Genomic DNA, 15,194 nt, shown 5'->3' with positions numbered 1-15,194 from the left:
CGTAGCAAAAATCTCACGCAGACGCCGTCGGCAGAAAATCTCAGGCAAGTGCTGTTGGCAAAAACCCGGCGCAAGCGCTCTCCAGTAATTTTTAAGCTATGAAGCTGCCAAATCATACCAAATAACACGTAAAAATACACAGCCTATATAAAGTAGAAATAATGTATGTACGGTGTAGTATCACGGGAATCGGGAAGACAGCGAGCACACTGATGATGGTGTGTTAGACTGAATCATCGCAGACTGGGGTGGTGCAGTGGCCCCCCACCCTCCAGGCCGCTGAGCGATACATTGCCATGAAGAACTCAGGGGTCCAGCAGTAGCCGGGAGGTACACAGCACATCTTTAAGAAAAAAGCTGAAACAAACATGCTAATTAATTAGGTGCCGCCCGTAATTGTCAGCCCAGATCAGTGCTGATTTCCGATTGCGTCGTCTCTGATCTGGGCCAACAATTAATTAGCATGTTTATTTCGGCTTTTTTCTTAAAGATGTGCTGTGTGCCTCCCGGCTACCTTTGCATTCTCCATGAATTGGTATCTGTCCGTGGCCTGGGGGTTGGAGTGGTGGGACACTGGGGTGTCATCTCGTCGCCTGTTTCCATTAGAGCAGGCAGCTCATCTTCTCCTATCTCTGCCCGCCACGATGTCGAAGGTCGAGGTTCGTCGTCTGCTGTGGCTGATGTGGAAGGCTTGCTTGACTGCTGAGCCTCGCGCATTTTTCTATCACACAGTTCTTTAATAAGGACTCAAACCATCCTGCAAATATCCCCTAAACCGAAGTACCCTTTCAAAATTAAAGTCGTACTTTATCATTACTCATTCGGTTTCGATTGTTATCCTTTTTTCTTCCAATTGCATCAGCTCTTCATCTGTCAGTTCTTGGTGATGGGATGCCAAAACCTCTTCAACATCATGTTCGTTAGCTTCCACAAGCCAAACTCACGTTGTCCTTACTTCGTTCACCACGATCGAAACGCTTAATTATGTCTAGTTTTACCATAAGTGTAACACCCTTACGAGCTCTTTCAGGCTTTTCCAATACCATAGAACTCATCTTGCATACAGCTGCTCACAGGCACGTGTTAAAGCAAATCCGGGGGAGAGCAGGCTGCTTGGGGCGCACTGCTTTTTATCGCGCTATGATTTTTTATCGCGCGCTGAATTTTTTTTTCATAACACTGAAAACACCTTCTGAAAGCGAAAATAGGGTACTAATGTAGGTCTTTCGTAACAGTGAGATTTCGTAAAGCGAACGTTCGAAAAGCGGGGGACACCTGTATTCATTAAATTCATCTGCCATTTCTCACATTACTACCTCACCAACATCATTTTCCAGTGGTCCAATATCAACTCTCAACTCCCTTTTACTCTTTATATAACTGAAAAACTTTTAGTATCCTGCTTTATATTATTGGCTATTTTGCCCTCATATTTCATCTTTTCCCTTCTTATAGCTTTTTTAGTTGCCTTTTGTTGGATTTTAAAAGCTTCCCAATCATTCAACTGTCCACTCACTTTTGCTACCTTATATGCCCTCTCCTTGGCTTTTATGGAGTCCTTAATTTCCCTTGTCTGCCACAGTTGCCTACCCCTGCCATTTGAGAACTTCTGTGGTACATATCTATCCTGCGCCTTTTGAACAGTTCCCAGAAACTTCATAAAAGTTGCTGGTGAACGCAGCAGGCCAGGCAGCATCTCTAGGAAGAGGTACAGTCGACGTTTCAGGCTGAGACCCTTCGTCAGGACTAACTGAAAGGAGAGCTAGTAAGAGATTTGAAAGTGGGAGGGGGAGGGGAGATCCAAAATGATAGGAGAAGACAGGAGAGGGAGGGATGGAGCCAAGAGCTGGAAAGTTGATTGGCAAAAGGGATATGAGAGGATCATGAGACAGGAGGCCTAGGGAGAAAGAAAGTGGGAGGGGGGAAGCCCAGAGGATGGGTAAGGGGTACCTTTCACTGTGATACTGATACATGTGACTTAAGCTTCTCCCTCTTACAGTATGAATTCAATCTTATTATGATCACTGCCTCCTAAGGGTTCCTTTATGTTAAGCTCCCTAATAAGATCTGGTTTATTGTACAGCACCCAATCTAAGATGGCCTTTCCCCTTGTAGGCTTAAGCATAAGTTGATCTAAAAAGCTGTCTCGTACACATTCAACAATTCGCTCTCGCGTGATCTGACAACCTGATTTTCCCAATCCCATTGCATATTGAAGTTCCTCATCACAATTGTGACATTACTCTTATGACATGCCTTTTCCAACTCCCTTTGCAATCTCAATGCCACATCTTGGCTACTAATATATGATTCCCATGATTTTTTTTACCCTGCAGTTTCTTAACTCCACCCACAAAGATTAAACATTCTCTGACCATATATCACCTCTTTCTAAAGATGTATTTACATCTCTTACCAATGGAGCCACACCACCGCCTATGCCTTCCTTCCTGCCTGTCCTGTCAATACAGAGTATAATCTTTGATGTTAAGCTCTTTGAACTTTGGGGAGGAAGTTGGAGCACCTGAAGGAAAACCACATGGACACAGGAAGAACACGAACTTCCTTGCAGCGGATGCCGGAATTGAACTCTGAAACCCTGAGCCGTTGCGCTAACTGCTTGGCTACCATAGCACCCTTTTATTGCAGTGTGAACCAGAACCAGCAAGGGCATATTGCTAAGGTTTTATAAGGCATTGGTCAGATCACACATGGAGTATCGTGAGTAGTTTTAGGCCCCTTGTTTAAGAAAGGTGTGCTGGCGTTGGAGAGGGTCCAGAGGAGGTTCATAAAAATGATCCCGGGAATGAAAGTGTTAGTGTATGAAGAACATTTGATGTTGTGGGCCTGTACTCACTGGAGCTTAGAAGAATGAGGTGGGGTTGGGGGGAAATCTCATTGAAACCTAATGATTTTTGAAAGGCCTAGAATGTGAATGTGGAGAGGATGTTTCCCATAGTGGGTGAATGTTGGACCAGAAGGCACAGCCTCAAAATACAGAGATGTCCATTTAAAACAGAGATGAGGAGATTCTTTAGATAAAAGATGGTGAATCTCTGGAATTTGTTGCCACGTACAGTATGGAGTCCATGTCATTGTGTATATTTAAAGCACATTATATTTAAAGTTCTTGATTTGTCATGGTGTCAAAGGTTATGAAGAGAAGGCAGGAGAATGAGGTTCAGAGGTATAATAAATCGGAATGACAGAGCAGATTTGATTGGTCAAATGGTCTTGTGGTCTAATGTCCATAGAGTGAGAATCAGATATGTTTTAGCCAATCAGCATCATAAAGATGCAAAGATAATCTGTTGTCCAAACTAGACCATTGATTGCTTGTGATCCCATCAGGTTTTCAAATACAAGCTGGCCCCATGTTATGATCGCCTGACTTACGGATTCTTGTAGATACAAATGAGTGCTCCTGATATTATTAAGTTCAAAAATACAATGTGGCTGCTTTATTAGGTACAGGAGTAGAACCTGGTGTGATGTTCTGCTGTAGCCTATCCACTTCAATTTGAGATGTTCTTCTGCACACCACTATTGAAATGCATGGTTATTTAAGTTACTGTTGTCTTCCTGTCAGCTTGAACCAATCTGGCCATTCTCATCTGACCTTGGAGCTTGAATAAAAGGAGAGCTTCATGGGCATTTGGGCATTCCGGAGGCCCAATCAGCGATGGGAACTGAGGATTTTGAGGAGGTTACTCATCGGTTGGTGAAGCTTGAATAAAAAGAGAACTTTGCGGGTGTTCAGACATTCCAGATGCCCAGTCAGCAACGGGAACAGAGCACTTCGAAGTAAATAAAAGTAAAGTGGGGACAAGCGGGATGGGAGTGGGAGTGGGCCAGCAGTGAGAGTGGGAGCGTCAGGCTTTGACTCAAGGGGCTGAGGCCAAAGACACAGGTTAGAAGATTTGGTCTTGGTTGCCCATTGTACCATGCAGGCAGGATGGCAGATATGGCAGTGGAATGCTCCTCCTGTAGGATGTGGGAATTCATGGAACCTGATGGTCTCCCTGATGACTACACCTGCGGGAAGCGCAGCCAGCTCCAGCTCCTGAAAGTCTACACTAAGGAGCTGGAGTTGGAGTTGGATGAACTTAGGGTCATCTGGGAGGCAGAGCTTTTGATAGATGACTTTTGAGCAGGTGGTTACATCCAGAGTGCAGAATTTGGGAAATAGATGGATGAACACAGAGAGGTAAAGGGAGAAAGAAGTCAATGCAGGGTCCCCCTATAGCCATTCCCCTCAGCAACAGGTATACCCGTTTGGATACTGCTGAAGGAATGACCTATCTGGGCAAGGCAGCAGCAACCAGACTGTGGTCGGTGAAGTCAAGTGGAACAATAGTCATAGAAAACTCGAGAGTTAGGGGGACAGATTGGAGATTCTGCAGCAGCAAAAGAGTCCTGGGTGCTAGGGTCCCGAATGTCTCTAAGCAGTTGCGGAATATTCTAGAAGGGAAGGTGAGCAGCCAGAGGTTGTGGCACATATAGATACTAATGACATAAGCAGTGGGGGGGGGGGGTAGAGATCCTGCGCAGTAAGTTTAGGGAGTTGGAAAGGAAGCTGAGGAACAGGACCTCCAAGATAGTAATCTCCAGATTACTCCCGGTGCAAAGAACTAGGGAAGGTCAAAGCTGGAAGGTAACACAGACGAATGAGTGGATGAGGAGATGGGGCAGGGTTTTAAGTTCTTTGGAACTTTTTCTGGGAAGGGGGTGCCCTGTACAAGTGGGACGGGTTGCACCTGAACTGGAAGGGAACCAATTTCCTGGGAGGGAGGTTTGCTAATACTACTGGGGAGGGTTTAAACTAGATTTTGATAGGATTGGGAACCAAAGTGAAGAGGCAGAGGATGGGATGGTTGGCATACAAGTAGAGACAGTTTGTAGTGAGTTTGTGAAGAAGGACAAGCAGATGGTAGAGCAAAGATGCACTCAGCCAGATGGTTTGAGATGTGTCTATTTAAATGCATGGAGTATGGAGATGTGTCTATTTAAATGCATGAACTTAGAGCATGGATCAATATATGGAACTATGACATTGTGGCCATAACAGAGAGTTGGATGTCTCAGGAGCAAGAATGGCTGCTGAATGTGTGGAGCTTTAGATGTTTCGAAAGGGACAGGGAGGGAGGCAAAAGAGGTGGGGGAGAGTCATTTCTAATCAGGGATAGTATCATGGTGGCAGAAATGGATGAAGTCATGGAGGGATTGTCTACTGAGTCAGTGTAGGTGGAAATCAGTAACAGGAAGGGGGCAATAACTCTACTGGGTGTTATTATAGACCCCCCTCCCCACAATAGTAACAGAGACATCAAGGAGCAGATAGTGAGGCAGATTCTGGAATGGTGCAATAATAATAGGGTTGTTGTGATAGGTGATTTTAACTTTCCTAATGTAGACTGGCATCTCTTTAGAGCAAGAGGGTTTCAGTAAGGCATTTGATAAGTTTCCCCATGCAAGGCTTATTTTGAAAGTAATGAGGCATGGGATCCAAGGAGACATTGCTTTGTAAGTGCAGATTTGGCTTGCCCACAGAAGGCAAAGGAAGGTTGTAGATAGTATTGGTATTCTGCATGGAGGACCATGACCAGTGGTGTTCCACAAGGATCTGTTCTGGGACACTCTTTGTGATTTTTATAAATGACCTGGATGAGGAAGTAGAGGGTGGGTTAGTAAGTTTGCTGATGATACAAAAGTTGAGGGTGTTGTGGATAGTCTAGAGAGTTGTCAGAGATTACAGTGGGACATCGGTAGAATGCAGAACTGGGCTGAGAAGTGACAGGTGGAGTTTTTTTAAATTGAATTGACTTTATTACTTACATCCTTCATATACATGAGTAAAAATCTTTATGTTATGTCTCCATCTAAAGGTGCAATTTATAGTAATTTATAATAAATAGTATGTATGACAATATAACATAGAAAAACAGTTGTGTCAGCATGAATTAATCAGTCTGATGGCCTGGTGGAAGAAGCTGCCCTGTTGGTCCTGGCTTTTATGCTGCAATACCGTTTCCTGGATGGTAGCAGCTGGAACAGTTTGTGGATGGGGTGACTCAGGTCCCCAATGATCCTTTGGCCTTTTTTACACACCTGTCTTTGTAAATGTCCTGAATAGTGGGAAGTTCACATCTACAGATGCGCTGGGCTGTCCGCACCACACTCTGCAGAGTCCTGCAATTGAGGGAAGTACAGTTCCCATACCAGGCAGTGATGCAGCCAGTCAGGATGCTCTCAATTGTGCCCCTGTAGAAAGTTCTTAGGATTTGGGGGCCCATCCCGAACTTCTTCAACCGTCTGAGGTGAAAGAAGCACTGTTGTGCCTTTTTCACCACACAGCTAGTATGTACAGATCGCATAAGATCCTCCGTGATGTTTATGCGGAGGAACTTTAAGCTGTTCACCCTCTCAACCCCAGATCCATTGATGTCAATAGGGGTTAGCCTGTTTCCATTCCTCCTGTAGTCCACAATCAGCTCCTTTGTTTTTGCAACATTGAGGAAAAGTTGTTTTCTTGACACCACTGTGTCAGAATGATGACTTCTCTGTAGGCGGCCTCATTATTTTTTGAGATTAGGTTAATCAGTGTAGTGTCGTCAGCAAATTTAATTAGCAGATTGGAGCTATGGGTGGCGACACAGTCACGGGTATACAGACAGTAAAGGAGGGGGCATAGGACACAGCCCTTAGGGGCACCTGTGTTGAGGGTCAGAAGGGCAGAGGTGAGGGGGCCCACTCTTAGCACCTGCCAGCGATCTGACAGGAAGTCCAGGATCCAGCTACACAAGGCGGGGTGAAGGCTGAGGTCTCTGAGCTTCTTGTCGAGCCTGGCGGGAATTATGTTGTTGAATGCTCAACTGTAGTCCAAGAACAGCATTCTCACATAAGCATTCTTCTTATTCAGATGTGTAAAGCTGTGGCTATTGTGTCATCTGTCAATCGGTTGTGTCAGTAAGCGAATTGTAGGGGGTCCATTTTGGGTGGTAGCAAGCTGCAGATGTAGTCCTTGACCAGCCTGTCAACCATGAGACTGAGTTCAAGAGCTATGAGGTAATGTTAAAGCTCTACAAGACCTTAGTCACCTCACTACAGGAATGATGTGGATACTATGGAGAGAGTGCAGAGGAGATTTAGAAGGACGTTCCCTGGACTGGAGAGCATGTCTTATGAAAATAGGTTGAGTGAACCTTGGAGCAATGGAGGATGGGAGGTGTATAAGATGATGAGAGGCATTGATTGTGTGGATAGCCAGGGCTGAAATGGCTAATATGAGGGGTCAAAGTTTTAAGGTGCTTGGAAGTAGGTAGAAGGGGATGTCAGAGGAAATTTTTTCACACAGAGAGTGGTGGGTGTGTGGAATGCACTGCCAGTGACGGTGGTAGAGGCGGATACAGTAGGTTCTTTTTAGAGACTCTTAGATAGGTACATGGAGCTTAGAAAAATAGAGGGCTGTACGGTAGGGTAATTTTAGTCAGTTTCTAGAGTAGGTTACATGGTCGGCAGAACATTGTGGACCGTAGGGCTTGTAATGTGCTGTAGATTTCAATGATTCTGTGATTCATCTGACCTCTCTTGTTAGCAAGGCATTTTCATCCACAGAACTCCTGTTCACTGGATGCTTTTGTTTTACGCACCAATCACCGTAAACTCTAGAGACTGCTGTGTGTGAAAGCCCCAGATCAGCCATTTCTGAGATACTCAAAGCACCCCGTCTGACACCAACAATCATTCCATGTTCAAGATCACTTAGGTAACATTTTCCCCCATTCTGATGTTTGGTCTGAACAACAAATGAACCTCTTAACGACGTCTGCATACTTTTATGCATTGAGCATGATTAGCTGATTAGATATTTGCAATAACAAGGTGTACATAATGAAGTGGCCACTGAGTGCATGTACGTCCATTGCTTCCTATGAATTACAGAACTCGTTTTCTCACTCTCTACCTTTAGTAATTGCTCTTTCTTATAAGTCTTAGTTGCTTTTGATGCCACTAATTTCGGTACCATGCAAGTATGATTACTAATTGTGCGTTTGTGTATTTTCCAACTTTAAAAAAAATCAGCTTAAAAGATGTCTAAAAATGAAAAGAGACAGAAGAAAGGATGGTACAGGCCAACTAGTCTGACTTCATTGGTTGGGGAGATGTTGATAATTAGGGATGATGTCTCAGGATACTTGGAGGCACGCGATAAAAAAGGTCATGGTCAGCTTGGTTTCCTCAGGAGGAAATCTTGCCTGACAAATCTGTTGGAATTCTTTGAAGAAACAACAAGCAGGATAGTCAAAGGAGAATTGGTTGATGTTGTGTATTTGGATTTTCAGAAGGCCTTTGACAAGGTGCCACACATGAGGCTGCTGAACAAGCTATGAATCCATGGTATTACAGGAAAGATTCAAGCATGGATAAAGCAGTGGCTGGTTGGCAGGAGGCAAAGAGTTAAAATAAAGGGAGCCTTTTCTGGCTGGCTGTCGGTGATTAGTGGTGCTCCGCAGGTGGCTGTGCTGGGACTGATGTTTTTACATTATATGTCAATTATTTGGATGATGGAATTGATAGCTTTGTTGCAAAGTTTGCAGATAATTATGAAGGTAGGTTGAGGGGCAGCTAGTTTTGAGGAAATAGAGAGGCTACAGAAGGACTTAGCCACATTACGAGAATGGGCAAAGAAATGGCAGGTGGAATACGGTGTTGGGAAATGTATGGTCATGCTCTTTGGAAGAAGAAATGAAAGGGTTGACTATTTTCTAAATGGAGAGAAAATATGTAAAACAGATGTGCAAAGGGACTTGGGAGTCCTTGTGCAGAATTCCCTGAAGGTTAATTTGCAGGTTAAGTCTGTGGTGAGGAAGGCAAATGTGATGTTAACATTTATTTCAAGAGGACTAAAATATAAAAGCAAGGATGTAATGTTGAGACTGTAGAAAGCAGTTGGAGTATTGTGAGCAGTTCTGGGGCCCCATATCTAAGAAAGGATATGCTGAAACTGGAGAGGGTTCAAAGGAGGTTCAGAAAAATGATTCCAGGATTGAATGGGCTTGACATGTGAAAAGCGTTTTATAGCTCTGGTCCTGTATTCATTGGAATTCAGAAGAATGAGAGGTGACCTTATTGAAAATTATTGAATGGTGAAAGGCTTTGATAGAATGGATGTAGAGAGGATGTTTCCTATGGTGGGAGAATCTAAGACCAGAGGACACAGCCTCAGAATAGAGGGGCATCCTACTAGAATGGAGAGGAGGAATTTCCTTATCCAGAGGGTGGTGAATCTGTGGAATTCTTTGCCATAGGCAGCTATGGAGGCCACGTCTTTATGTATATTTAAGGCAGAGATTGATATATTCTTGATTGGTCAGGACATGAAGGGATACGGGGAGAAGGTAGGAGATTGGGGTGGAGAGGAAAATTGGATCAGCCATGATGAAATGGTGGAGCAGACTCGATGGACCAAATGGCCTAAATGTGCTCGTATATCTTATGGTCTCATGGTTTGTTCATTCACTAGGGATAGCTTGTATACTGAAATAATTGTACATTGTGTATAATAGATAGAGAACAACATGTTTAAATTGGACCAATGCCCTTATGAATACAATTTTTACTTTCTAAATCAATATGCAGGGACACTGATGAAGTGGTATGCAGTTTTATAAAATTGTATCATGTTTAAATCAAGATTCTTCAATAATAAAGTACTTCTATTTCCTGTAACAGAAGAGGAGGTACCTATCAATAATTCACAAAGGATACCACATTCAAACAGTTTGATTGAAGGTGAATCTGTTGACAACCCCCTTGAAGAAAGGGATTACCAACAAGGCGAGTCAGAAACTGGTAATGACTATTTATTATATAGTGACTTTCACTTGGATATGGAGGGAGGCAGGTGTCAAGATCCATACCTTAAATGAATGGAATTTGTGAATGATGATAACTAAGGTTTATGCATTTACACATCAAAGTTGCTGGTGAACGCAGCAGGCCAGGCAGCATCTCTAGGAAGAGGCACAGTCGACGTTTCAGGCCGAGACCCTGCGTTCACCAGCAACTTTGATGTGTGTTGCTTGAATTTCCAGCATCTGCAGAATTCCTGTTGTTTGCGTTTTATGCATTTACGTTGCTTTTAGCATCATAAACATTAGAAGGCAATTTACACAAATAAATACTTATCAAATAATACTTCACGTGAAACCATACAAGTAGCTTCGCATGACTGCATGGGTTTCCTCCAGATGCTCTGGTTTTGTCCCAGTACCAAAGGTGTATAGGGTAGGATTTTTAAGTTGTGGGCATGCTATGTGGGAAGCATGTCAAAGCATCTTCAGACTATGTTTATCGTTGAAGCAAACACATTTCACTGTATGTTGTACATGTGACATAACTTTAAAATTTTTACTGGAACATAGAACAGTACAGTGCTGTACAGGCCCTTCAGTACACAATGTCGTGCTGACCTTTTAGCCTACTCCAACATCAATCTAACCTTCCCTCCCACATAGCCCTCCATTTTTCTTTCATCCATGTGCCTTTCTAAGAATCTCTTAAATGTCTGCAACATATATGCCTGTACCACCACACCTGGCAGCATGTTCCATGCACCCTGCATTGTCTGTGTTTAAAAAAAAATCTTGCCTCTGACATCCCCCTTTGTACTTTCCTCCAATTATTACAGATTATGTTTCCTCCAAACATTACAATTATGCCCCTTTCTTGTTTTAGCTATTTCTTCTCTGGGTGTCCACTCTGTCAGTGCCCCTCATCATCTTATACACCACTGTCAAATATATATTCAGGCAGTAACAAAACAGACAAGATTTAAGGACAAAGTTAAAGTAAGTAGTTAAACGTAAGGAGACTTTTAAATTGTCCACTTAAATTTGTTACAACCTTAGTACTGAAGGCATATGTATCTATGGTGAAGTGAAGGAGACTGGGGAACCTCCAGAAGGCGGAATTGGGAAAGCTCAGATAACACACGAAGGTTGCAGAACTGGAGGAGAATACACACCTAGCAAAGAGTGTGAGGATGTAGGGGGTTTGAAAAGCAATGCAAGAATTAGAATCAGGGCAGCATGGTAGCGCAGTGTTAAGACAACACTTTACAGTAGAGGTGACCCAGGCTCATTTCCTGCCACTGCCTGTAAGGAGTTTATACATTCTCCCTGTGACCCCGTGGGTTTCCTCTGGGTGCTCCGGTTTCTTCCCACAGTCAAAAGACATACTAGTTGGTAGGTCATTGTAAATTGCCCCATGATTAAGCCAGGGTTGAATCAGGGATCAAAGATTTGTTTTCTTGCAGGCATACACAGTAAATCCAAGAAACACAATAGAATCAATGAAAGATAGCATCCAACAGGACAAACGAACAAACTGAAAAAGACAACAAACTGTGCGTTTGTACAAAAGGGAAAATAAATAAGCAATAAATATTCAGATCACGAGATGAGTCCTTGAAAATGAGTCCATAGGTTGAGGGAACAGTTCAGTGATGGAGCGAGTGAAGTTGTCCCCTCTGGTTCAGGAGCCTGATGATATCTGTTCCTGAGCCTGGTGGTGCGGGTTCTTCGGCTCCATTACCACCTTCATGATTGCAGCAGTGCGTAGAGAGCATGACCTGCGTGGTGGGGGTCCTTGATGATGAATGCTGCTTTCCTGTGACAGTACTCTCTGCTCAATGGAAGAGAGAGCTTTACCTGTGATGGACTGGGTCATATCCACTACTTTTTCCAGTCCTTACAGCAGATTGTTTGTTGCTCCTGATCTGGTACATTCTGAATTATTCAGCCTTCATCAGGTAATCTTTTCCTTGAAAGATCTTACAGAATTCTACAGAGAATGCCTATTGCTGAGGATGCTAATATTATTTTTCAACTTAAGGATGATGGAAACCCCAAAACAGTAAATATCCTGTCAAACAACAGGAATTCTGCATGTCACTTTCGTAACAAAATTGGACTGCATGCTAACAATGATAACCACGAAAGTGGCCTTAACAATACTGGTCAAAATCTTAAAATGCTGGTGAAACTCAGTAGGTCAGACAGCATCCATGTAGGGAAACGGACAGTTGAAATCTTTCATCTGGACAAATGAAGCATCTTAATCTAAAATTGTGGACTGTACATTTCCCTCCATAGATACTGCCTGACCTGCTGATTTCCTCCAGTGTTTTGTGTGTTGCTCCAAATTCCAGCATCTGCAGTCTCGTGTGTCTCCTGGCCGAAATCTTGTCCAGTTACAGTATCGGGAAATGTTTCTAACAGAGCCTAAAACAATACTAAATAGTACCATTATGAACTGATAATCTACTAGAAAATAATAGATTCTGATGCTATTTTACCCATGAATTGACAGTCTGTTTAATTTTATAGGTATTAGTACTGAACTCATTGAGAGTTTATGCGATCTTTCAGTAAAACTTCAAGGGCAAAGTGTCAACACACTCTCACAGGTATGGAATGGGCTTTAACAGCTGGTTGAGAAACTGTTGTCCAATTCTCTGCATTTTACATTCTATGAGTAGTTCAACATGTACTAAATTTATGAGAGCTCATCTACTGTTTTATTAGGAGAGTCTGTTCATTCAAACGCTTTGCCTAGAAATTCTGGTTACCCTAATGGGAGAGTCTAGGACCAGAGTGCATAGCCTCAGAATAGCACTTCCCTTTAGAACAGAGATGAGGAGTATTTCTTTAGCCAGAGGGTGGTGAATCTGTAGAACTCATTGCCACAGATGTCAAGTCATTGGGTATTTTTAAAGCAGAGGTTTGTAGGTTCTAAGGGTGCCAAAGGTTACTGGGAGAACAGAACAATGGGCTTGACAAAGGGAAAGAAAATGGTGGAGCAGACTCAACGTACTGAATTACGTGGTGGGTAATGTTCCTATGGGTATGCCACATGTGCACAACAGATGTGTACCTGTAGCCAAATTGATTAGTGACTTAGACTGACAGAATCAACCTGTGGGGTTAGAATCCAGCAGAATTAGTGGTTCAGAGTAGCCATGGCAGATCAGGGCCTGAGATTTGTGGAGTTTTGAGCAAAACTGAAGAGAAGGGTTGGTGCTGCAAAGTAAGCCATTGAAGGAAAGTGATTCAATACCCAGTAGATATTCCAGTACAACTGAGTGCCTCAGTAGACCTTAATGGCAGATGATCTTAGAACAGGAATAGATATCATTGAGCACTTTCAGTATGACTCCCACACCAAGCTCTAGAAGTGCATTGGAGAATTATTATCAGCCACTGCAGCCTTGATATAGAATTTGCTTTGTGGATGATTTCTGCTAGAAAGAGTCTGTTGAATATCCAGACTGAGAGTGAGTGATTTGTAAATAAGTATATTCCAGTTTCGCTTCAGGACAAAAATATTTTTAGGTACATTTGGAAAGTCAGAAACCGAGAAGGAATAGGATGACGTTGTGTGGGAGAAATTGTGTCTCACTAATTTGATTGTTTGGCACAAGCATTTACAATGTTGATTAACAAACCAACAGTTTGGGTGTCTTGTAATTATACAAGGTGAACCCATCTTTTTGCTTTATTTTTTATAATGTGTTTGTGATACCAGTTTTCCTCTGATAATAACAGGGTTATTAAACAAAAAAAAAAGTACGGGTACATCCCAGGGTAGAGCTGGTTTTTAGAACTTCAAATAACTACACTGAATGAATAAATATATCTTCACCTTTACAGACCTCGCGTTCTAAGCCAAGAAACTCAACTGATCGGCACAGTCAGAGTTTAGATGATGTACGCTTGTACCAACGACAACCACCTTTGTGCTCTACTTTGTCTTCAGACAACTCTCAGAGCTACACTTTTGGCTATATCTATGAGGACAAGGATAGCCAATTTTGTTATACTTATTCCACAGCAGATTGTAAGACCAAGTCCACTTTCTATAGTAAACGTTCAATGAACTGTCTGTCCTTGGATCTTCTTGGAGATGAACAACTAAGAGAATTTTTGGTATAATTAAAGACTGTATAAATACAGTGGATATGTTCACCAGCAAAACTTGGACTGATCTACTTTGAGTGTTAAAGAAGGAACACAAAATATCCTCCAGTAAGAGCCCACACTGAGTGAACATCCAAAAACTTGATCCTGAAAGTAATTATTGCAAATACCTTAATGGATTATTTTATACCTCATCATCCTAGCTGAAGACTCGCTGTCAGAACCAGCAGCACTTATTTTGGAACTTGCTGTGGTAATGCTGTAATGAATTTTATACTTAATTCATATTTCAGCAACGAACACATTTTTGTTGATGACGACTTCTGCAAGCAATTTGCCCAAATAAGAAAAATGCAGATAGTGCAGCAAATTTGTGAGGTATTCCAATACTGTTGAATTGGGAAGCTGTGAATTATATAGAATGGAAGTAGAATTAGTTTCACTGAGATACAGTGAAAAACTTTTGTTTGCGTGCCATCCTGACAGATCACCTTCATTCGTCAATCCTTCAGCTATAAGACCAAATTGTATTTCAGGAGTAAGCTAACCTGAAAGTTAACTTTTAACAAACTATTCAGCAAGGATAGAATATTTTTTTCAGAAAATTATTGACTGTTTTATTTTTACATTCTTCTCAGCTTTAAAGAGGAATTTAAATAGTGTGCTAGTAGGTACCAATGAATGATTATACTGATTTTACAGAAATCTTTAACTGGTGGTAAAAGGACTGATGCTTCAAATGACAATAATTACTCCACATCCCAGTTATTACTTTTGCATTACTGCAGAATGATGAACAACTGAGTTAGAAAGGACAATAGAAGTCCAGTCATGATGGGTAATACTGTGGTAATATTGCGTAACAAGGAATGTGTGAAAACGCTTGCAGATTGACCACAGCACATCTCTAGGCTGTATTGGTTGTCAACACAAACAATGCATTTCACTGAACACACATCAAAGTTGCTGGTGAACGCAGCAGGCCAGGCAGCATCTGTAGGAAGAGGTGCAGTCGACGTTTCAGGCCGAGACGGTCTCGGCCTGAAACGTCGACTGCACCTCTTCCTACAGATGCTGCCTGGCCTGCTGCGCTCACCAGCAACTTTGATGTGTGTTGCTTGAATTTCCAGCATCTGCAGAATTCCTGTTGAATGCATTTCACTGTATGTTTCAACGTACATGTGATAACTAAATCTGACTCCAGAGGTGGCAGAC

General features: G+C 42.5%; 1 protein-coding gene across 4 annotated transcripts in view; it reads left to right on the top strand.

The window, feature by feature from the left end:
- Nucleotides 1-14,946, top strand: part of LOC140202284 (FERM domain-containing protein 6-like) — a 181,463-nt gene extending 166,517 nt beyond the window's left edge. For 3 of the 4 annotated variants that reach the window (XM_072267178.1, XM_072267176.1, XM_072267177.1), the window contains exons 12-14: nucleotides 9,733-9,852; nucleotides 12,390-12,469; nucleotides 13,713-14,946. In XM_072267178.1, the coding sequence (XP_072123279.1) occupies nucleotides 9,733-9,852; nucleotides 12,390-12,469; nucleotides 13,713-13,994 (482 nt within the window). In that variant the 3' untranslated portion in view covers nucleotides 13,995-14,946. The remainder of the gene's footprint in view (nucleotides 1-9,732; nucleotides 9,853-12,389; nucleotides 12,470-13,712) is intronic. The other variant, XM_072267179.1, reaches the window with a different exon arrangement.
- Nucleotides 14,947-15,194: the final 248 nt, after the last annotated feature.

Source organism: Mobula birostris, chromosome 8, assembly GCF_030028105.1.
Source record: "Mobula birostris isolate sMobBir1 chromosome 8, sMobBir1.hap1, whole genome shotgun sequence".
Lineage (NCBI taxonomy): Eukaryota > Metazoa > Chordata > Chondrichthyes > Myliobatiformes > Myliobatidae > Mobula > Mobula birostris.
This window is presented reverse-complemented; position numbering and strand designations above follow the sequence as displayed.